Source organism: Stegostoma tigrinum, chromosome 1 (genome assembly GCF_030684315.1).
Source record: "Stegostoma tigrinum isolate sSteTig4 chromosome 1, sSteTig4.hap1, whole genome shotgun sequence".
Taxonomy (NCBI): domain Eukaryota; kingdom Metazoa; phylum Chordata; class Chondrichthyes; order Orectolobiformes; family Stegostomatidae; genus Stegostoma; species Stegostoma tigrinum.
This window is the reverse complement of record NC_081354.1, coordinates 77,536,147-77,561,200: the sequence shown is the minus strand read 5'-3', so window position 1 is coordinate 77,561,200 and position 25,054 is coordinate 77,536,147. Positions and strand designations below refer to the sequence as shown.

The 25,054-nt window shown below is 39.3% G+C and overlaps 1 protein-coding gene across 7 annotated transcripts in view; it reads right to left on the bottom strand.

Moving 5' to 3' along the window:
• Window positions 1–25,054, bottom strand: part of lin54 (lin-54 DREAM MuvB core complex component) — an 80,512-nt gene that overhangs the window by 28,308 nt on the left and 27,150 nt on the right. For all 7 annotated transcript variants that reach the window (XM_048536203.2, XM_048536173.2, XM_048536213.2 and 4 more), the window contains 7 exons: window positions 15,641–15,734; window positions 15,398–15,543; window positions 10,591–10,807; window positions 9,382–9,452; window positions 7,818–8,015; window positions 5,970–6,061; window positions 4,692–4,763 (listed from right to left, as the gene is read on the bottom strand). In XM_048536203.2, the coding sequence (XP_048392160.1) occupies window positions 4,692–4,763; window positions 5,970–6,061; window positions 7,818–8,015; window positions 9,382–9,452; window positions 10,591–10,807; window positions 15,398–15,543; window positions 15,641–15,734 (890 nt within the window). The remainder of the gene's footprint in view (window positions 1–4,691; window positions 4,764–5,969; window positions 6,062–7,817; window positions 8,016–9,381; window positions 9,453–10,590; window positions 10,808–15,397; window positions 15,544–15,640; window positions 15,735–25,054) is intronic.

The window sequence follows — 25,054 nt, the reverse complement described above, 5'->3', positions numbered from 1 at the left end:
AAAGAACAAAAATGGTAAAGCATAATAATTATTTTAACATGAAATGTTCTGTGGCAACTTGCACGGTGTGTGTGACAGGAAAACATGGTACAAGAAATGTCAAGTATTGAGCGATGTGAAGACTAATTGAATTGACTACAGCACTAAATTGATTAATTTGAAAACCTTCATTTTTGACATGCACAGAAACAAATGTGCTCAGGATGGAAAATAAATACTCCATGGTAAAACAAAATTTCTGAGAGACAAGGAGAATGGCAAAGGATTAGGTTTGTAAAGGATGACAGAAGACCTTGATAAGAGGCCTCAGGATGATTATAAAGTAGAATCAATTTAGGAATTTAGGAAGAGCTAGAATCAGACCACCGAGGTGAGAAATTTACAACTCCTAACAGCAGTCATAATGTTACACGGAGCATCCACAATTATTACAGCTTATAATAGAGGCAAAGTGATAATTGTGGGGGACTTTAATCTTCCTGTAGACCGGGACAAGCACGTTGGCAAGAATGCTCTAAAACGAGTTATCAAAAGTTTTCATAATTTCTTGAAGCAATATAGTGTAGAACAGACTCGGGATAAAGCTATGTTACATATAGTATCACATACTGAATCAAGATTAAATTAGTAATGCCCTGGAGCTCCACTCTGCTTGCCAGTTCCCTTTACTTTTCTCTTCCTCTCTCTCCTCTCTGCAGTAATTCTATACCCCCAACTCCCAGTCTTTTAATTACCTACTTATTACTTTATCTGGGAACCACGGGGCAAGAGCAGGACTGGTGAGGGGGACAGCAGCCGGTGGGGACGGTGAGGTGGTGGCAGTCGGCAGCGAGCGCGGAACTTCACATGACGGTGGTGGTCTCCTGGGTGACCTGGTGATCGGGGCGGCGCCTGCACCATTGTTGAAATGGGACTTGGGACTCGGAGTTCTGGACTTTTCTCACTTAGCTTTTGGCTGTGTTAAAATCTTTTAATTCTGGGTTTCTGTAACCAAGCAGCACCAGCGAATGGGGACTTCGTGCACATTTCACTGTACATAGGTATTCCTATTCTTAGCATGTGAGACAAATAAATAAATTTAAATCTAAAAGATCCTCTGGAAACAGTGATCATAAAACTTACAATGTAATATATTTAAGTTGTATTATATGGATTGAATTCCATGTTAAGTTTGAAAGTGATGTACTGAAAACACAAGTATAAACCTTAAACTTAAACAAAGCAATTACACAAATGAGAGCAGAACTTGTTAAGGTCAATTGATTAAGTAGACTAAAAGCCATGGCTGTCAATGAACAGTGGAAAGTAATTGAAAATGTTCAGAAGTACATCCACTGAAAAGCAAAACTATAGCAAAATCAGACCCAGCCATGGCTCAGTCAGAAAATTAGCATAGTATTAGATTAAAAGCTGCTTTTAACATTGCAAAAATTATAGCAATAATGCTGAAGATTTGGGGCTGTTTTAACATAACCCATGAGTTGTCTGCTGATCCTGTAGTATATCATAAGTTATGTGCTTGTGTCATGCTGTTCTTGAGAATGTTCAGTCCTGAAAACAAGGTTGCCATGATCTAAAACCTACTAAGTAGATTAACCGATTGCCATCGTGGCATAAAAAAAACCTGGGGGGGGGGGAAACTTGTCAATATGGGGTCCCATGCTTACCTATGCTTATGAGTATGGCATCTAAAGTGTGGCAATTCCTACATTCGTGGTGAGGCAGTGGAAGTCTCTCTTTCAGTTAGTGGAGTCTAGGTGGCAACATGGACTGGGTTGGAAACATTTGTTCTGAACTTTTTATTTCTTCATTTTTCTATATTTCCCCTCAGAATTTGCTCTTATGAATCTGTACCTAGGTACTTTGTACCTAAATGGTGCCATAACGTGGTGACTTATAAACTTTTCATCATACATATTTGAGTACGTTGCAATAAAACCTGCTTTTATTCGAAGTTTTGCTTCTGCATCATTTTTATTAAACATTATTACACACCGAGATCCAGCATGCGCAGTTCCCATTATCTCTGATCATTATTACACACCACCTGTTTTTCCTGAAGATCCATGGAAGTGCTAGAACTCTGAAATCTCTCAATTCAGCTGCATTCCTCATCACTTGGCAACTTCACCTGTTCAATGCTCTCACTCTCTATCAATCCCACTTCTCTTAAAACTCGCATGCAAAAGAATATTGAAAAATACATCTTTAGTGAATGTCAAGAATAAGAGATTTTAGTAAATGAATTTAATGCTGAGAAAATACAATTATCATTAGATCATTCAAGTCCAGACATCTCTTATACAGCGTAGTTATTCTGACTTTTGATGAAAGTTGCCACAAGACGTTGATGAGGCTTAATTAATTGCTGCGCTTTACTTTTTTTGCATTCTACCTGTTTTTTGATAATTTTGTCTCCCTCTCTACTCATATGGAAACTGGTCCTGGCCTTCTTTATTCAACCAATCTCTGTTACAAGTTCCCGACCAATATCTTCATAGACATCATCTTTGCTGGCATTAATCAACTTCTCAACTCCTCTAGACTTTTTCTACTCAATTTTACGCATTACGTAAATACCATCCCTTTAGCCCGAGTATGTCTGACCTGTCTTCCTATTCCTATACTTTTCTCTAGAAGTTAGAAGGTTAAGGGATGGTTTGATTGACATTTAAGATATTGAGAGGAAAAGACAGGGTGAAGACAAACTATTTTCACTCTTTCGGGATGCCAGAAATAAGGGGCACAGTTTAAGAAACAGAGCCAGACCATTCAGGAGGGATGTTAAGAAGCACTTCTGTACACAAAAGAGCAGATGTTTGGAACCGATTACCACAAATGGCAGTGGATGCTGGATCAGTTGCTAATTTTAAATCTGACATAGATATATCAGTCAAATACAGGCATATGGATGGTAGGTCACATATCAGCCATGACATCATCGAACAGTTGAACAGGCCCAGGTGGCTTAAATGGTCTACTCCTATTCCCATGCTCCTATGATCCAACTCTCTAATTTGTGTCAGTTAAACAATCTTCAATCCACGCATGAATATCCTGAACGACTAAGGATACCAAACAGAAAATAAGAAAGAAAAGGAAGGCATGTGATGCATACCAAAATAATATGAGTAATAGAAATCAAAGGGAGTTTCTCTATTCAGCATAGAGTCTAAGGCTGGAATAAGGAAGGCTAAGAGGAAGCGCGAGGAAAGAATGACACTAAACAAATAGTACAAAATGTTCTTCAAACAAATTAACAGTAAAAGATTAGTGAGGGATAGAGTGGGGTCCATAAGGACCAAGCAGGGGAAGCTGCTCATTGAAGTGAAGGGTGCGGAAGAGGTATTAACTGAGAACTTTGCTCTGTTCTTTACGAAATTAGAAAATGGTGACAATGGCAAAGTTAAAAGTGGGTGTTGAGCAACTGAATAGTGTAGTGTTAGATCAGGAAGAGGTGTTAGAAAGGCTGGCCACACTCCAGGTACAGAAGTCACCAGCAACAAAAACAAAGCCGTTGCAAAAGCTCAGCAGGTCTGGCAGCGTCTGTGAAGGGCAAAACAGAGTTAACGTTTCGGGTCCGGTGACACTTCCTTTGTTTTTGCTCCTGATTGACAGCATTTGCAGTTCTTGGTTTTTATTTAGAGAAGTCACCAGGCCTGGATGGGTGCACTGTAGACCGCCGAAAGAAGAAAGAGCGCAAATTGGAAACAGTGACAGAATTTTTTCAGGTCTCTCCAAATACAGTATTAGTCCCAGGGGATTGGAGGATTGAAAACGTGACACTTTTTTTTTAGAAAAAGGGGGGCAAAGGATAAGCCAGGAAACTACTAGACCTGTATCAGAGATAGTAGGAACTGCAGATGCTGGAGAATCTGAGATAACAAGGTATAGAGCTGGATGAACTGGAGGAGCAGGAAGGCTGATGTTTTGGGCCGAGACCCTTCTTCGGAAAATTTTCTGTTGAAGGGTCAAGGCCCAAAACGTCAGCTTTCCTGCTCCGCCGATGCTGCTTGGCCTGCTTTGTTCATCCAGCTCTACACCTTTTTATCTCAAACTACTAAACCTACTAGTTTGATGTCATAATGGGCAAACTGATACAGGCCATAATGCAGGACAAGTTAAATATACACTTCAAAGAAAAATAAATTAATACCAGACAGTCAACATGGTTTTTGTCAAGGTCAGGTCAGCTCTGATAAATTTGATTGCATTCTTTGAGATAACACAGGCAGTAAATGACAGCAGTGCTTCCCAAGTGTCATTATCCAAACTGCACTGATGATCCGTGCTTAGAAACAAGATTTCCTTTAAACTGTACAGTTGTATAGCAGTTCAAATGTCACCAAGCAGACCATATACACCAGCTGCTCAAAAGAAGTTAAAGACAAAGTGCACTAAAATGAATAGGCCAAGGACAAAATAAAAAAAAACTGACTTGACAGCTCCCAACTCAGTCCACATCCAACCATGTAAAAAGCAATTGAGAGACTGGGTTGAATGTAAAATTAGGTGGCCCTCAAACGTGATACTCTGGCAGTTCAACCACTCAAAGGATATCGCAATTTCAAATCTAAAATGTTTCTCACAGTACTTGAAGCGAGAGGGAAAGAGGGGAAAATCAGCTTCATTAAAGCATTGTGAAAATTGAACATCAGTGTTTAGCAGCACAATTAAAACATTTTACTTACAGCTTGAGGCACTGAGACTTTGTACAATTACAAGGTTTCCTAGGTCGTGTTCCTGACTCTGATGTCGATGACCTAAATGAAAAGAGGAAAGGGCAGATAGAGAAAGAAGAAAAATAAAACTTTCTTGACTTCCCAAAGAAAACAGCACATTGCTTAATCTTGGAATTGTGGATTAATGAAACACAGACTTAATTTCATGGACATTTCGGGATCAAGACAAGTATCATTTTATACATATTACCACAATGTTCAGTATCCTGAAATTGCTCTTTCCACCCTAACTTTTCTTCTAAAAAGATTTGTAAGCATTATAAAAGCATGGATTTGCTTCTTCGATCACCAGGGCAACACTGACAATTCAAATAAGTGTTTCAGTGAAGGACTACGTCTAACAAACTTTTCTTTAAAGTGACAAATTTGTGCATTATTGCTAGAAATGTCACAGAAAGTCTGAGTCACCAAAGGACCTAACTTTGTACCACAACTGAAAAAGGTACTTGACAAATGAAGCTCCCAGTATTATTTTTTTTAAAAATGTATAGTCAATATGTACTATCATCCATACGCCTATCTAAGGCCACTTAAATGCCCCTAATGAGGCCAACTCCACTACCCTCTCCGGCAATGCATTCCATGCCCCTACCACTCTGAGTAAAGAACCTACCTCTGACATCTCCCCAATATCTACCTCCACTCACTTTAAAACTATGCCCCCTCGTAATAGCTTCCTCCATCCTAGGAAGAAGTCTCTAGCTGTCCACTCTACCTACATCTCTGATCATTTTGTACACCTCTATCAAGTCACCTCTCATCCTTTGTCGTACTAAAGAGAACAGCCCTAGCTCTCAACCTTTCCTCGTAAGGCCTCTCCTCCATTCCAGGCAACGTTCTTGTAAGTCTCCTCTGTACGTTTTCCAACACCTCATAATGGGACTGACAGAAAGTATTTCCACAAGTGGGAATCATCAGAAACACCAAAACAGCACTAAGGAATTCAGAAGGAAGTAATTTTACATAGAGTGTTAAGACTGTGGACATCTCCACCACTGAGTATGACTGGGGTGAACTATAGAATCCAAAATTCATCTGAAAGTTATAAAAGAATGGTGGAAAAGGAAAATGGAGTCTATAGCATTTGATGAATAAGGTCAGGACACAGAATATAAAAAAAGAGAGACAGGATCTGGTTGGGTCAAATACCAAAGTTCTTAGCATTTTCATGCATTTCAATATAACTCAATCATTGTACATAATAATACTATTGCATTAGTGACTTACCCATTGATAGGGAGCTTTGCTTGAGTTTGAATGTTGGATGTTCCAGAAAACCCATTGTTACTGGATATTGATACATAGGAGGTTTGCTGCAACTAAAATTAAGGGTAAAGTTAAATGACATGTATATCTGTCATCTACCATTCATTTAATGACACTGCACGTCTCCATAACAGTTTACATATTATTGATAATATATTGAGTGCTATTTGGTATCTTCCTTAATAAAGCAGCTACTATGCTGCTGGAAAGATCAGCAGGTCGCCGCTCTTCATCTCCTGACCTGGATAACGTCCCATTAACAGTCATTGGTTAACGTGTTACGTTATCATCCGTATACCTTGGAGAGACGCTCATGTCGTCATAATTGCATAATACCCTGTTACATAACACAACAAGCTAATAGTGGGAATCCTCGATCATCTTTCTGGGGCATTAATGTTAATTGTAACCTCTCAATTAGTACCTTTACTGGTACTACCAGCGAAATCTGGGCCTTCACAATAATGATCAACATTAGACATAACATTTACAAACTTGAGCCGTGTACATGCACTTACATTTACTTCAGTGATAAGGAGGATGGAACCCTAATTCATCTGGTGAACAGAATTGATTAACAATGAAATAAAACATGATTAACTTATACAATGTCCTTTTGTGATCTGAGGACACAAAGTATTTCATTGGCTGAAAGTATTTTAAAAATATAGTTAAAGAAATGCTACAACCAACTTAGACACACCACACTCCCACAAAGCAAAGTGATAATCAGATAACCTGATTAATTATTCTTCAACCAACAAGCTAAAAATATTGGCTAGGACTGTGTAAAATTGGTGGTGTGGGATATTTGGTGGCGGGGGGGGGAAAGAAGGAGAGGAGGAGGAACTGATGGATCTTTGCTAACAATTTGTACAATACTGAGGCACTGCTACACTGTTGTTACAATCAATCAGTTTAGATTTGCACAGTTTTGAAGTTAATAATGAAACAATAACTTTTTGATCTGGAGGGGAGTGTGCTATGACTGAACCATTGGTTCACTTGACCTGTTGAATTATTACATGTAGTAACAATTTAAGTGCTACAGTGCCAACTTCTAAAAATGCTATTCTGTAGATGGAATTAAAATGGAAAGTAGTAGTTATCTTCAAGCTTGAAAGAAATCTGTAATGTTATATAGATATTTAAAATATTACAGGTAAAATCCTTCACCAAACAGACAAACCATCTAACCTAAAACATTCTGTTCACAAAAGCTACTAATGTGAATGCCTTGATTGTTTCAAGTCTGCAATTCCTTTTGCTCATGTTCATTATCTTAAATACAATTTAATAGCATTAGCTGATAGAAAAGAGGCACAAAGACAAAATTTGCAATCACCAGGAGCAACCAGGTGCAGGATGGTATTGTATTTGAGATATGCTGATCATTACAGCATGAAAACTGATGTTCAGCATGCATACAAATATTTCATATTGCTTTCAAAAAGCGTGAACCTGTACCAACTGAGGACAAAAGCTATTTGTTCCCCTGATCACAGAACCACATCACCAGGGGGTGGGACAAAAGAAATCAAATAGTTAGAGGATTGTGATTAAAAGAGTTTATAGCTACTTTATAGTGCAAAAAACCAACTGTTCCATGTCCTCAGTAAAACCAGTATTCTTGCCAGTTGCAGAAAACTGCATGATGCAGTAGAATCCAACAGTGCTAGATCAGAGTCCTGTATAGCCTAAAAAGCAGTTCTGGGCAATTAGGCAAATAAAATTAAAGTTCATTCATCTAATACCTTACAAAACAATTTCATTTCTAAAAAATCTTGGCTAAGTATTTCTTCTACTTGCCTGTGTAACATATTGAGCTGGGACAACCGCATAGCCCATGCTGCCAGTTCCAGGAGCTGGTGCCAGAACAGTGCCTGGTGGGAGATTCGTTAAGTTAGGTTGGATCTGTGGCAGCGCAGTTGCAGGCATAATGAGTCTCTGTTGGGGTTGGCTGGCAGTAACTATTTGTGTCGTGCTGCCAATGGGTTTGGGAACCACCTAAAGCCAGAATTAAGAAAAAAGTTTCTTAAAATTGTAGGACTAACTGCTGCGAAATAGAAGTTATGTTTGGTTTATGTGCAATCGTAACTCAGAAGTATTTGTCTTTTAGCTAAAGAATTCTTATTGTTGGAGAGACTTGCAATAAATTAAATACATCGAATTAGTTCAATGACTGAAAAACAAACAGGTGTACAAAGTGACAGGTAAAAGGAAGGGAAAGGCTCTTCAAGTTCAAGGGAAATGTAGAGTGCTGGAGCACCCCCCTAACCCACCAAACCAAACTTGGTGTTAAGACAACTGCACTTTTTGATTTATATTAATGACGGAGATTTTGATATAATTTCAGTGTTGTAGAGGACGTAAAACTTGGGAACTGAGCCAACAGCAAGATGAAAACTCTTAGAATTCTGTAGGACATGGGCAAACCAAAGAAGCAGCGGACACATGCCAAATGAAATTCAACACAGTGAAACGATTCATGAGGTTTGAAGAGTAGGAGAGGAAACATTAACTACATGGTATTACCTTAAAGGGAACAAGAACAGAAGAAGGTGCCTGTACATAAATCTTTGAATGTGGCAGCACAAGTTGGGATTGCTGTTAAAATAGGATCTTAGGCTTTATAAACAAGGGAATAAACTACAAAAATCAAGAAAGTTATGGTTAATCTTGACAAATCACTGGCTAGGCATCTGGAGTTTTACAAATAATTGTGGTCGCATCATATTAGGATGAGTGTCAAGACTTTGGATAGGGCGGATGAAAGATGGACTAGAATGATCAAGCATAAAAAAAGGTTTCCATTATGCAAAATGACTACAGAAATTACAGTGTTTTCTTTACAGCAGAGAAGACTATGACAAACAGAAATAGGAACAGGAATCGGCCATTCAGCCCCATGAACTTCCCACGTTAAGGGAAGATTTTATGGAGATGTTCAAAATTGTAATGGCTTTAATTAAAGTGTGAAGCTGGATGAACACAGCAGGCCAAGCAGCATCTCAGGAGCACAAAAGCTGACGTTTTCAGGCCTAGACCCTTCATCAGAGGCCTGAAACATCAGCTTTTGTGCTCCTGAGATGCTGCTTGGTCTGCTGTGTTCATCCAGCTCCACGCTTTGTTATCTCGGATTCTCCAGCATCTACAGTTCCCATTATCTCTGATGGCTTTAATTAGTTCATTTTAACACTATGTCATAATGGGTTATAAATATTGGGTCAAACAAAAAGAGGCACTGTATTATACAAACATTTGAACATTAAACTAGAACACTTAATTAAATGTCAATTTATCGATGACATGGGTTGGATGACAGCACTATAGCTGTAAAGACAAGCTAAATAAATTGCGACTTAATACTCACATTTTTAATGCCCTGTGCTGGTGCAATTGGGACAGACATACGAACTTGTGGATTCAGCACAACTGCCTTAGCTGTTTGAGGGAAGTAAAAATGGGTTATAGAACAGGGTAGAAAGTTTACTTTTAAATTCAATTTTACACAAACTAGAAAAACTATGAAATCATGTGTTTTGGAGCATATTTTATAATAACTGATAACATTCGGTGTGGAAACAACTTCTACAGCTTTGGAAAAAAAATTGACGACAGCTAGGGGTCTGAGCACTCAAGATTAAAAACAATGTTTTTTAAAAGCAAGATTACTTTGCTTCAACATGTATCTAAGGAAAGTGCTGAGATTTAATATCCCGTTCAGTGCAGTTCAAAAGAACGACCGTTAATTTATAATTTTACGTACTTCAGTTCATAAAGTGCAGATGAGATAATCCAGTCAGGTGTCCACATTCCAATTTTCTTACAAACCTTCATTACTGCACTCTGTGTGCAGATCTTGCCTTCTACTTCTCTTGTTTTATTTCACATGTACTCAGAAATACCTGCTAAAATGCCCACTTCAGCATTTCCCCAACTCAGTTTCTGCCTCTGGCTTGCTGCCCAAGGATCAAGACCATCCCCAACTTTCCTACCATTAAAACAGTATCAGCAGACACTAACAGAAGGCAGGATGACAATGTCAGGGAATGTCTAGAATCTCTATTTTCACTTTCAAATGAAAATTCTGACCCAAAAATTTTCATATTTCTGAAATATATTTTCTAAAAGTAAAACACAAGAACCAAATGCACTAAGTATATTTTCTTCAAATGGGGTTCATGTGGTGCAGTGACAGTGTCCATACTTGAGCCAGCAGCCCTAGCCTCATGTGTATCTTAACATCTCTGAACAGGGTGATTAAAAACATGTATTTTCTTCAAGCTTTCTACTGAAAAGGCAGGCCATTTACAATAGATCACTTGTTTTTAAAAAAAAACTACAGGGAAGGAGATAGGTTCCAAATTAGATACATGAGAGTCACTCAAGATGAAACATTTACTCCACATTGAGAACTATCACTTATTATAAATCTAAGATTTTTGCTTTACCTTAACTGAGTATTTATGGTTCACAAATCTCAGTCCAGAAAATTGACATTTCAGACATAATTTTCACTAATCAATAAACTTCATGATTCAGAAGAAATTCCAAAGATGAAATTTTCTTTAAAACAAACCTTGTGCTAAAGGTTGTGTGTTGGCACTGGAGCTAGAGCTGACCGTATGATGGGTGCCACTGGCTGTCGTTGCAGTAACTAGCCGTACATAATGAAACTTGCTCCCTGGTACTTGTATCTGCTGAACGTTGGGTGGTGTTGCCAGAGGAATGATGGTTTTGAACTGGGTAGTATTCACTGTTCCCATTGTTAGTCCTTGGGTAGCTGGCTTCACTGTCTGCTCAGAAGTCAATACACGGTGTTCAGTAAAAACTGAATGTGACATACTTCAGAAATCAGAATTCTCAAACTGACAAAACAAGTGCATTAAGAGAAAATCTTTAAATCAGATTACATACCATAGCATTGAAAAAAGATGTTATAACAGCATGGCACATCCAATTTAATATAACAGCCAACAATATCAAGATGAGAAATTCTGTGGCACAAAGCACAACAACACATACTTTTCTCTCTCAATACAAGTGGAGTCTCAGATTATTAACAACAAACTTGACTGTGCAATTACAAATCTAAACTACAAGGTAGCACACAAATCAAAAGATTTATTTTAAATAGCTTTGCCCACTTTTCTAGTGTGAAATCACTGATAAACACTGGACGTTCTCCTTCAACTCCCCTTGGCAGAATGCACTGAGTTGGAACTGAAACGCACAAAGCACACATTCAGGTCAGGTATTTCTTGGATTACATGTACAGCATAGAGGTCCCTCAGTGCAAAACAATATGCTTCAACCTGAGCCAAACGTGTGCAATCCAGCAAATCCACATGGCATCTCTCTTGTACATGACTAAGTTGTAATTAAATTGTGTGCAAGTGTGTAGCCTGGATCCCTTTAAAACCTGGATCTCAAGGACCAACACCTTGGTGTGACAGTAATGCTTGCACTCTCTATCCTTTGAATGGTGGTATCAGCAGTTCCTCACCCCCAGGATGGCCACCTATGGCAGCGAAGATCAGGGAGGAGTCAAACAAAGTACATCCAAATTCTCAATAATAGAAGAGGCTAAGGACAACTATGCATCTCGCCACACACAAAGGCAGTTTTCAGATTTCAATGAGTTGCAGAGGCAAGATAGATAGTTTGACAACTCATTGAAATCTGACTACTACCCAGTAAAAACTGGGTAGTAGTGAAGGCACTGCACAGCCCCACGTAAATAAAGTCACATACAGGGCTCTACCAGGGTCCATTTGTCTAGTACTGTGGTAATGGAGAACTGGCAATGTAAACAAGGCTACGAATTTTGGAGATTTTAGTCAGAAATTTGACAACAGGAGATAGATGCATAGAGGTCATTGGATACAAGCAGTAAACAGCAGTGACTTTGGGCAGTAATTCAATTCCAGAACAGAGGGGAGGAATAAAGTTAGTTGCACTAGATTCTAGTTTCTCAAACAAACATTAAGTTGGAGCATTGTCGCTGTCACCAGTGCCAGTTTGATGAAAATGCCACTGCCTGGAACAAAAACTCTCATCGCCTAGCAGAACAACATATGGGCACAAGTCAAGGAGGTAAACAGTCCAACAGCTTAAGGTTGCTGCTTAAAGAAAATTTATTACTTAAAGAATACATAGTGAGAACAGAAAGCCCAAGAGAAGCAAGAAAATTATGTGAAGATTTTTGAAGCCACCAGGGCCATCTATAAACCTAGACCAAATGGACAAAATTTGCTCAGATCTACAAAAGACGTTTTGAACAACGCATCTGTAAATTCACAGTTGCAGTTGATATTCTCCAAGCTGAACACAGTACCTTGTGGTAGAATCTATTGGTTATTCAATTACAACAGGCAATCAAATAGGTGGAAAACAAAGCTTGGCCCCAGTGATGTTCCAACTAAGGTCTTCAAAATTCAAACTACTGCTCACATCTCATGGATTTCATGAGCAAAAGAACTTCCTCCTGTTTCCAAGAATGTAACAACTGTAATTATCTTGAAAAACAGAGATAAATTACATAGTGTATAAAGCGGAGGTACTTCCATGCAGCTCATAGTTGTGAAAATCTTGACAAGCATTCTCCTGAATCATCCATTTCTTTCAGTACTTCTTTCCAGAGACAATGTAAATTTGGAACTTTGAGGGGCCACAAGCATGTTCTTTGCTCCCAGACAAATTCAAGAAATATGTCGAGAATAAAAATCCTCACGCATTCAAGAAACTTGGACATCCAAGAAAGTGGAATTGCTTAACAGTGATATGAGAGCAACTACGCAAGTGAGAAACCTCAAACTGACACCTTTAAAATTCTGACCCACATCAGGCAAAGCAATATCATACCCCTCAAACATTTTGAAATCTACATGATTATGGCTAGTCATGATACAGATGACTGTGCTCCACTCTGTATTAAAAATTGCCTTGATGGACAGCTGTTTAACCTCCACGCCAAAACAAAACTCCTATCGCAAACCAAACCCTGGTCAGCCAAATATTCTACTTCCCATATATGTGGAAGGACAAACTCTGGAATACGTTCAGCACTTTACATATCTAGACAGCCACAAACGTCTAAGAAATCCAACACTAGAACAGTGGTGCCAGCTCAACATTCTATAAACGAGCTAGTGACAATTAGGATCTCCTTGTCCAAAAGAGGTCCAAAGTACTAAGCAGCAGTCTTTACCAGATTCTTATACCATAGAGAGACCCAGACTGTGAATTTATGAAACAGAAGAGTACCAAAGAAATTTAAACAGTAACTCTGCCACATTTTTCAAGATTGAATGGAAAAGCTATTGAAGAATGTCCACAAGGATTAAGGCAAAATGCTTGCAAAATCAATTTTGATGCATGTCCCTGAATGTCTGAAAGCATCTCTCCTGATGGGTTACAACTTCCTCATCTCTCAAATGATGAATGTTCAGGAGACGCACAGAAGAAAATGCTTCGGAGACTTTGACAGTCTCCTTGAAGGCTGATAACATCAAAATCATTGACTGGGAAGAGCTTGCTATCAATTGTTCAAAATGGCAACAACCTGTCCATGAAAGTGCATCTGGATTTGAGTCACAAGTTCTTCATGAAGAGACAAATAGGACAAAAGAATAGAAACTAAATCCCGCACTCTGGATCTCCCCAACTTGGAGGCCTTCCTGCAAATCTTTGGGCAGGTCAAACATCACCATTCATTCACAAGATGATCCTAGAAACAGGAGATCCAGAGTTGATGATCTTCTTAAACTAAGTATCAGTCAATGACAAATAACTCAAAATTTACTCACTCAAGACCCTTAAAAAGATTCCTTAAGGCCATAAAATTGAGGAGCAGAATTAGGCCATTCTGCCCATCACATCTGCTCTGCCATTTGATCACGGTTGATATGTTTTGACTCCACTATCTTGGCTTTTTCCTGTACCCCTTGATACCCTGACTAATCGAGAACCTATCTCTGTCTTAAATACACTCAATGGCTTGGCCTCCACAGCCTTCGGCACAGAGTTCCACAGATTCATCACCCTCTGGCTGAAGAAATTCCTCCGCATTTCAGCTATGCCCTCGGGCTCTAGTTTCTCCGACTAAAGAAAATATCTTTGCCACATCCATTCTATCCAGGCCACACTGCATTCTCTCAGCTTCAATCAGATCCCCTCTCATCCTTCTAAACTCCACTGAAATCACCAAGAATCATCAACCACTCCTCATAAGACAAGACCTTAATCCCTGGGATCATTCTGGAGAGCTTCCTCCAGACCCCTCCAATGTGGCACATGCTTCCTTAGATCTGGGATTGAAAACTGCTGACAATATTGCAAATGATGAACAAAAACAAAGCTGGAGAAGCTCAACAGATCTGGCAGCATCTGTGAAGGAAAAAACAGAGTCCTATGAGGAAGGGTCATCGGACCCAAAACGCTAACACTTGTTTTTTCCCTTCACAGATGCTGCCAGGACCTGTTGAGCTTCTCCATGAACTTTGTTTTTGTTCTTGATTTACAGCATCCGTGGTTCTTTCAGTTTTTATATTCCAAATGATGTCTGACCAGAGCCATAAACAACCTCACTTGTACATCTCTGCTCATGAACTGGTCCTCTCAAAATCAATGCTGACATTGCATTTGCCTTTCTAACTGCCAACTGAACCTGCATGTTAACCTTAACAGAATCCTGAACTAGGACTCCTAAGTCCCCTAGTACGTCAGATTTCCAAAGTCTTTTTCCATTTAGAAAATAGTGCATAACCTCTCACTCTGCATACTCTCCTAGCCTGTCCAAGGATTCCATAATCCTCCTGCTTCCTCAACATTACCCGCCCCTCCACTGATCTTGGTCATTTGTAAACTTAGCAACACTGCTCTCAGTTCCTTCACCCAGATCATTAGTTGTGATCCCACAGGGGTCAGCGTTGGAACTCCAAGTCACCAGACGCCATCTGGAAAAAGACCCTTTACCCCTAATCTCTGCCTTCTGCCAATCCTCTATCCATGCCAGCACTTGGCTGCTAACATTGCACGTTCTTCTCTTATTTAGCAGCCTCCTTGTCAAACTATAACACTAAGCCTAAGATCAGACCCCAAAAGATGAGAAACACTGCCATTGACTGCTACTCAGTACCCATTGCTCTTTTACTTATATCCATTTTTAAGAGGGGGGGGTGAAATGGGAATAAGCTAACAACACTCAAACAGGCTTACAAATTTAGTGAATTTTAAAAGTGTGTTGAAATAAAATTGATCAATTCCTAACTACAAATTTTAAATAATTTAAATTTCTTCCCCCATCAACCACCTAACCCTGTGTTGTCCATGCGGGATGGAGAGGCACAGATGGGGAGAGTGAGAGAGAGGGAAAAAAAAAACACCTTATTTGGAGACTTCAGAGGAGAGATTGCAATCTTGTTGGCTGTCTGTTGTGCCGCAGAGTTGAAATTGGACCCAATAGCACTGCCTTCAGAAATAGTGAGTGTGTTTGGGGCAGTCCCAAGCGCATTCTGAGGAAGAACTCTACCTGCAAAATAACAACAAAACCGAAAGTAAATACGTTTGAATAAAGTCCATACAAAAACAGAAATCTGAAAATCTCAAAAGAACACTGGGAGAATAACCTGTTATAATGTTCTTGTTATGAACAGGTTTGGCAATGATGAATTTTGTGATCATTGGTCCTGCAGCAGAAGTGGATGCGCATTTCTTGGCAATCTGCAAAACACATAACAGTCAAAAAACATGCAGCTGGAAAAGCACAGCATGTCAGACAGGATCTGAAGAGCATGGAAGTCCATGTTTCGGGTTGGAACCTTTCTTCAGGACTGGGGAGGGGGACAGAAACCCAGAAATAAATAGAGGGAGATGGTGGGCTGGAGGGAGGGCAGGAGAGATGGAAATAGGTGGATACAGGTAGGGGGTGATTGTGATTGATCAGTGGGAAGGGTGGAGAAGATAGGTGAATCAGAAGATGGACAGGTGAGGGGAGAGAAAATCTTAAAACTGGTGAAGTCAATATTCAGGCCATTGGGCTGTAAACACCCAAGGTGAAATGAGGTATTGTTCCTCCAGTTTGAGTTTCGCCTCCACTGTCAGGTAGAGGCCGGTGTCCAAGGATGGACAAAACACATAAACTTCTGAGAATAGAACATGAATAAATCTTCAAATTGGTCTAAAGCTTTACTCTCACACTTCGCACCCCTAATAGGTGAATGCACAATAGGTGAGAGAATCGATAAAGTACAGTGTAAGGAACAATGCTTGGATGGAAACAAGCTCGATGGACCACTCCTAATGCAGCCTGAAAACAGCTCCTGAAAAAGGGAAGAGATAAAACTAATAATAAATAAGGAGGGGAATAAAGAAACAAAAACGAGAAAAAAAGAAATTACTAAAAAGGAGTGAAGAAAATGGCAAAAAGTGAGCGATCATATCTGCTGACTTGCATGTGCTTGGTGACATTTAAAAGTTAGGAGTGTAGACTCTCAGCAAAACTCAGAAACCAATTGCATTATTTAGTCCCATTATGCTTTCTATTTCATGCCACTGACTCCACCCTACACTGTAGAACGCAGATAGATGGACATATAACTGATGCAATTTAGAATACATTAAAGATTGTCTAGAATACTTCCTTTTTAAAATTTCATTTATGCCATTTTCCTCCTGTTTGACTCAAGATTCTATGCATTACTTTTTGTTCTTTTGGAGATCCCATTAATAGAAGCAAGCAGAACTCTTACCAGAAGAGCTAATAAGCGAGGATACCTAAATTTAGAAATAGATTTGTAAAATCAGTTGAAGCACAAAAGGGGAAAATGTATTTCTGCAGTATTTTGGCAAAATGAATAAAGAGGAGGGTGGCAAGGCAACAGAGCAGTTGCATGCTTCACATGAGAAGATTCTCACTGCGTATTCACATAGCTCCAAGAATAAGAAAGCACAGTGGTTTAGATTAGATTATTTTGCTAACTTAGAAGCTCCGTGGTCATAGTTGCAGAAGCTTTCCAGTCCAACTTAATTATCTTGGCCTGTCAGCAGAACCTTAATTCCACACAAACCTACCATTCTTTGACAAAATAGATAAGGAAGGGTAATTACAAAATTATAATATAACTGCTTTCATTTACTGAAATCTTCATTATTCATATTCTAACAATTTGAGACAAAGGTGTACTGGAAGATATTACTACTGCACGCTAACATAAATCAATCATGAAACGGGAATCAATCTTGTAAGAGAAAATCGACTGGAGTTCAACTTTTTTTTGAAATGCACTTGCTGTCATTTAAGATCATAAGACATAGGAACAGAAATTAAGCCATTTGGCCCATCGAGTCTGCACCACCATTCAATTGTGGCTGATTGATGCTGAGAAACCTTTCTCCCTGTAACCCTTGATCCCCTTGACAATCAAGAAACGATCTCAGTCTTAAATATACTCAATGACTTGGTCTCCACGGCCTTAGGTGGCAATGAATTCCATAGATTTACCACTCTGGCTGAAGAGGTTACAATGCAAACAGAGGCAATTAGGCCAATTATGTCAGCACTGCACTCCTCCCCAACCCCAAACTAGCACCTCAGTTAGTGCCATTCTCCTACCTTCTCCCCATAATTTTGCATACTGCTCCTTTTCAAATAATCAAACCTGCTGCTGAATGCCTCAACTGAACCCATTTCGAATTCACTCTAATGCAGGGCTCCAGACAATATCCACTGGGTGAGATAAAGTGTTTTGTCTCATACCACTTTTGCTTCTTTCTAATTACTGTAAATTGTGTTCTCTTGTTGTCAACCCTTCCATAAGTGGCAACGTTTTCTCTTATATACTCTACCTAGATCTCTCATGATTTTGAATATTTCATCCAGGTCTCTTCAAGAAAACAGCACCATCTTCTCAAATTTGTCTTCAATTGAAAATCCTCATTCATTGATTCTGGCAAACAAACATTCTCGTAAATCTCTATATTTTGTCTAATGCCTTCACATCCATTCTGAAATATGGCACATTGACTGAATGCAATACCCTGACCGTGGCCGAACTGGTGAATTATACAAGGTTAACATAACCTTCTTGCTCTTTCACTCGTGTTCTTGCACCATCCAATCCTAAGGAAGACTGAAAAATCTTTGCAAAGTAAAGAGGCACAGGCAATCCCATTTCCTTCAGTAACCTTGGGTGCATCACATCTGGCCCTACTGTCTTGGCAATTTTATATATGGACAGCCTATCAAAACCTCCTCCTTTTCAATTTTAAACACTTCTCGCCACCAAATTTCCTCCTGTCACAATGAGGTGGGTAGCACCATTGTCCTTGCTAAAGACTGATGTAAAGCACATGTTTACTGCTTCAACCTTTTGTTAATTTATATACTGACAGAAGACTTCGGCATTTCCTTTTATATTGGCTGCTAGCCTGTCTTTTGTTTTTTTTAAGATGCACTTTTCACAACCTCTCCAAACATTCTATATTCAGCCCATTTCTCAAGTGTATTTTATGCACAACATTTCTGTACACTCAAGTATGATTTCATTTTATCTCCTTTTCCTGTTTTAGCCCTAGCTTTCTCCTTAAAAGGGAATATACCTTGATTGTGCTAAACCACCACCTCTTTGAAGATCGTCCATTGTTGAACAATGTTTGCCTGTCAACTTAATATCCAATTTATTCTACCCAGATCCATTCTTACCACACACTAGTTGGCTTTAGCCCAGTTAATTATTCTTACTCTGGGCTGTCCTCTTCCCTTTCTCATAGTCAATCTAAAAACAAATGACAAGGATCACTCTTCCCTAAATAATTGCCCAGAGATACTTGATCCACTTGGCCCAACTTACTCGCAAGAATAAGGTCAAGTAATGCTTCTTTTCTCAGAGAACTGGAAATGTAATGTTGTAGAAAATTTGCATGAACACACACAACAAACTCATGACACTCTGCCTTTTACTATAGTCATTTAAGTTTGAAGGCTTTTACTATGGCAAAAGACATCTCACTCAATTGGAAATCCAATGTGATGAAAAAGTGTTCTTTTAACTAACACAGCAGCTAAAGTATAAAAACGTTTGCTAACATTACAAAGGCAAACCACACAGCATAATTGTTCACATTTTTTCATATGACACTCCATCTGCCAGTTCTTTGCACACATTTAATCGATATCCCTTTGCAAGCACAGCTGTATCATTGGGGACCCAATTTTCCTACCTCACATTTATATTCATGTGGCGATTGTAAAATTAAGTGGCTACACAGCATAAGAATATTTTAACTGAATGAAATGGTTTGATCTTTTCAGAACTTAAATTTCATGGCTGCAGTTTTAAAATGGAACCTGATAACTACTAAACCACAATTCTCCCAAGACATTTCTTGAAAAACACATTTACTTATGTGAATCCACTTGAAGAACCTACTTGACTTCACCCTTAATCTACGGGTCACATATGTCCATCCAAGACATCATTGATAGGAGTAACCACTGCACAGTCCTTACAAAGACAAAAGTCCTTTCTTCACATTTAAGAAGTCTTTCATTTTGTTGTGTGGCACTACCACCATACAAAACTAGACGGACTGTGAACAGACGAAGTACAAAACTAGTGAAGCTATAAAACAGGACTCCTTTTGTGCCAAATAGTAGCAGCAGCAGCCTGTTGCAGCTAACGATCCCACAACTAATAAATATCAAATCTAAACTCTGTTGCCCAGGTACATCAAGTTGTGAATAGTGATAAATAATCAAACAACTAACAGGAATTGGAGACTCCACAATTATCCTCAATGATGGGGGAAGCCCAGCATACCAATACAAAAGATAAGCCTGGAGTACCTACAGTCTTGCAGTACTCAGAAATGGCGAGTGGATGATCTATCTCAGCCTGTTCCTGAGGTCCACAAGAATAGAATGCCAGTCTTCAGCCAATTTGATTCAATCTACATGACATCAAGAAACAGCTGAAGACACTGGGTAGGACAGTGGCTATTGGTCCCGGTAACATTCTGGCAATAGTACTAAATGCTGCTCCCGTCCAGCTACAGCACTGACATCAACCCAACAAAATGGCATATCCCAGATATAGCCGGTGTACAAAACGCAGGACAAATCCAATGCAGCCAATCATTGCCCTATCAGTCTACTCTCCATCAAAATGATGGCAGAGATTGACAACAGTATATCAAGCAGCACTCAAAAGGGAATAATCTGCTCACTGTCCTCAGTTTGGTTTTCACCATGGCCATTCAACTCCTTACCCTATTACAGCCTTGGTCCTTGAGTGAGTGACACTGCCCTTGACATCAAGGTAGCATTTGACTGAGTATATCATGGAGCAACACTAGCAAAACAGTGTCGATGAGAATCAAGGGGGAAAAGTTCTGAACGGAGTTATGCCAAGCACAAAAGATGGTAGCTGTGGTAACTGTTTTCATTTTTATGCATTAGGGAATGCTGGGTTAGCATTAATTGCCCATACCTCATTGCCCTTGTGATGGCAGTGAGGTATGTTCTAGAACCAATGCACTTATTTTGGTATAGGCACACTCCAATACTGGTGCAGAGGGACTTTGAGGATATTGATCCAGTGACAGCGAAGGGAATGGCAACATAATTCTGGGTCAGAATCATGAGTGGTTCCGAAAGAAACTCACATGTGATGGTGTTCCATGTATCTGCCACCCTTGTCCTTCTAGATAGTTATGGTTGAGAGTTTGGAAGGTGCTTCTTAAAGTAGTCTTGGTGAATTTCTGCAATGCATCATGTAGATGTCACATACTACTTTTACAGGGCATCAGCAATGGAGGGAGTGAAAGTTTATGGATGTATTGCTAATCAAGTAGGCTACTTTGTCCTGGATAGTATCAAGCTTTTTCAGTGTTGTTATAGCTGTACTCATCCAGGCAAGGAGCAAATATTCCATCACATTTCTCCTATGTACATTGTAGTTGTTGTTTAGGCTTTGGGAAGTCAGGGGTGGGATAGTTGCTTCAGGATTCCGAGGTTCTGGCCTGATTTGGTAGCCACTGTATTCATATGGCTAGTTCAGTTCAGTTTTTGGTCAGTAGTAACCATGTGTTGTTGATAAGGGTGATTATGCAATGGTAATGCCTCCTAACATTCTGTGACAAAGGCCGGATTTTCTCTTGTTGGAGGTCAATCATCTCAGCCAAGACATCACAGGAGCTCCTCAGGGTTGTGTCCGAAGTCCAACCTTCTTCAGGACTTTCATCAATGCTGTTACCTTCATCATTAGATGGAGGAAATGTCATTGCTGCGATAAATGGTGTTGCCAGCGATGTAATTAAACAAACCGAAAAAATTACAGCCGGTTTCAATACAATCAATCAGCTTTCTAGGGTACTGCTTCAGCAATGTACCCCATATAAAAAAAGCATGCTGTTAGGTTAGTGAATTTCCATCTCAAGAATAATGTGGCTTTTTAGGGCAGAAAGTAACTTCATGATGTGTGAATGCAGACTACAAATATTATCAAGTGCCCTAGTTAAAGAAAGCCTTGATTCAGATAAAGACCTTTCTCATTTTGAGGTATTTCCAAGCAATATCACAGCTCAGACTTGAACAGCATTATTTGTTATAACAATCAGCTCAAAATGCTTATCATTCAAATCCTTTGATGTGCTATTGGTCTACAATACTGAGCCCATTGAATAGATTTTTAAAAGGGTGTGTCTTAACCACAGATGGTAAATGACATGGTCAGTGAACAAAATTGTTAACTTCAACACATGTAGCTCCAAATATTACCAATATTAATTAATCTCAAATATTTAATGGGAGAAATTCAACAATAAGTCATTGGAAAGAAAAACAAAATGCTGGAGAAACTCAGCAGGTCTGGCAGCATCTGTAGAGTGAGAAACAGTGAACACTCAGTCTGGTATGACTTCTTTTAACTTAAATCTTGGAATATGTGACATTCTCAAATGCAACATTTGTACCATCACTTTTATAAAAATATTATATTTTTTCTTGCTTTCTTTTATGTTTTCCCTCTAACCTAAAATCCATCAAGAACACTAAATCCAGTCTCTCTATATTTTTTAAATTAAAAAAAAGAGACTTTGTTCACAACTTCAGAAGAATCATTGGGCAGCACAGTGGCTCAGTAGTTTGCACTGTGCCTCACAGCACCAGGAACCTGGGTTCCATTCCACCCTTAGGCGTCTGGCTATGCGGAGTTTGTACATTATCCATGTCTGCATGTGTTTCCTCTGGGTGCTCTGGTTTCCTCCCACAGTCCAAAGATGTGCAAACTAGGTGGATTGGCCATGCTAAATTGCCCAGTGTTGGAGGATGGGCAGATTAGGTGGACTATCGGAGGATGGATCTGGATGGGATGCTCCAAGGGCCGGTGTGGACTTGTTGGGCCAAAGCACCTGTTTCCACACTGTAGGGATTCTATAATATGAAAACCTTTTATATAATTATAATCCTTTGATCAACAATTTAACTTCTGTTTAGTTATTGCAACAGACCAGATAATGCTGAGTTTCACACCTCTAGAACCTGGGTTCAAATCAATATCACACCCATGACAGGATTGTGCAGAAATCTGATTTGACATTCAATTCAATCAGAGTTTAGGCGGACAGCATAAACTGGCCATGAAAGAAAAGATGTTTGAAAACCAAATAAAAGATGAAAGAACATTCATAAGATGAAATTGCAACATGTCTGCAGCAAAATAGTTAGCACTGTAAGAGCAACATCCGATTCAGACGCTGGCTGCCCCAGGTGGTACAGCCCTCTTTTTCCCCTAGTATGGATGCCAGTGATCCATGAACTGCAACCTATTTCTCCTGCACCACACCTTGAATTATGTATTAATTTCACGAACCTTATCCACCCTCTGCCATTTGGTACATGGCCTCTTAAATCATGTAGAGATTACTATACTTGAGGCGACTACACTCTTCAATTTGGTGCCTAGCTCCTCAAACTTCTATGTAGAATCTCTTCCTTGTCTTGCCTGTATCATGGGTACCTACATGGACTGCAAATGCTGGATCCTGCTTGGAAGGGAGATATCATGAACCCTGGCATCGCTTAAGCAACATTTCCCTTCTAGGCTTTTGCTCTTTGCTGCACAGGACAGCGTCTATCAACACTCAGTGCTATCATTAGCGCCAGCACATGGCTTTTTGCTCCCTGCACCCGAATGACCATGGAATTGTGATCTAAAAAGCCAGTCAGTTTATACACTCTTTAGCTGTCATTCTTAGCCAAAGATTCAGAAATATCCTCAAGAGTCTTGTCAGCCACTGGTACTAGTGATTTCTTTCCCCCACTATTCTTGATCTCCATCCAAACCAATTCTACATCCTGATCACTTAAACCAAGATCATTCTTTACTATTGCACCAATGCTGTCTTATATTGCTACCTCACCACCTTTACTAATATATTTTCAACTGTCTTGGCCCCACATTCTGAAGTTCCCTTTCTAAGCCCATATGCCTTTTCATTCCTCTCTTTCTTAAAAGCCACCTATGATTACATTTTTGATTCCTTTGTTGAAGAGCTTCTTTAGAAATATCCTTGAAGTCTTCCTGACACTACATTTACATCCATCTTCGTTATTCTGAAGAAGTTTACTATTTTGCGTATCATACGAAATAATTGGTTTTACATTATCAATACATAACATTTGAAGTCTACAACACTGAAATTTTACAGCAGTTAAACATTTGAATGGAAGCCAATGTCAGCCACAACAGCCAGTGCAATTTGACAAAGTGCTTTGGCAGGATTTCTTTCAGTACACTTGGAGGCTATCCCTTCAATTGCCTCAGCCTCAAGCTCTGGAATTCACCCCTACCCCACCTCAAACTTCTTTGCTTCGCTCCCCCTATTTAAGCTGCTATTAAATCTTCCTTCTTGACCAAATTTTTGGTCAGCTATCCTAGGATCATTAGGTGACTTTGTGACAAACTTGGTTTACTAATGCTCCTGAAAAGCCTCATTAAAAGGTGTTTTATAAGTTGAAGGTGCTGTGTTTGCCAATCATTTTATTTCAAATATTGATCGTGTAGTCGTGTACCCCAAGGTATTTCTCTCACACATGCACACTGTAAAACAGAGTAAGATTTCTCCTGTAAGTGAAAGATCTTACTGAGATTCATGACCTTTTGTTTTAATTTTGAGGTGCAGACTATTAGAGCTTCTGAAGGCATTATTATCAAACATTAAGTGTAGAATATACTGCCAACACTAGGTGGCACTCTTTCAAATTTAACCATACACGTTAAAAGTTTGCCTATTTGCAACAATATAGACCAACGGCCTTAAAGTACGGTTTGAATGCACAACAGATTTAGGAAGTTAACTGAAAACAAATGATTTTGACACTGGTGGGTGACTATAGCTATAGCCAAATAATGTACTCAAAGGCAGAATACTTTTTCACATCCACAACCTAAAAAGAATTACCAAAGGTAAAAAATGAAAAATAGCAATATCATTAAGTTCAAATTCTTACATACGATTACTGTTTGATAACAATTAAATTTTCAAGTTTACCCAAGATCAAAAATATCCTAGCATGTTGAGAGAGACTAGTGAGGAGGTTTGAGAGATACTGACAATTACTGACATGGACAGAAATACCAAGAGATTGCAAACAGGCTAACGTGGCATCCATTTTCAAAACAGATGACTGACAAAAAAGAAACAGCTAACTATAAAGCTTTAGATTTATTTCAATTTCATACAAATTAAAAGAACTGATCATGAGTAAACTTGGGGAACCATACAGCAGGAGGAGAAGGAGGAAAGGGGAGGACATATGAAGCAATTTTTCATCCGTACCTGCTCCAATCTTGTGTATTGTATTCGCTGGACCCAACGTGGCCTCTTCTATATTGCAGAAACCAAACGCAGGCTGGGTGACCTCTTTGCAGAGCCTGACCTTTCCACAGCTGGTAATTTTAACTGTGTTCTGCTTGCATGCCCATGTCTACCCTCAGCATGCTGCAGTGTTCCAGAGAATCTCAGTGCAAACTGGAGGAACA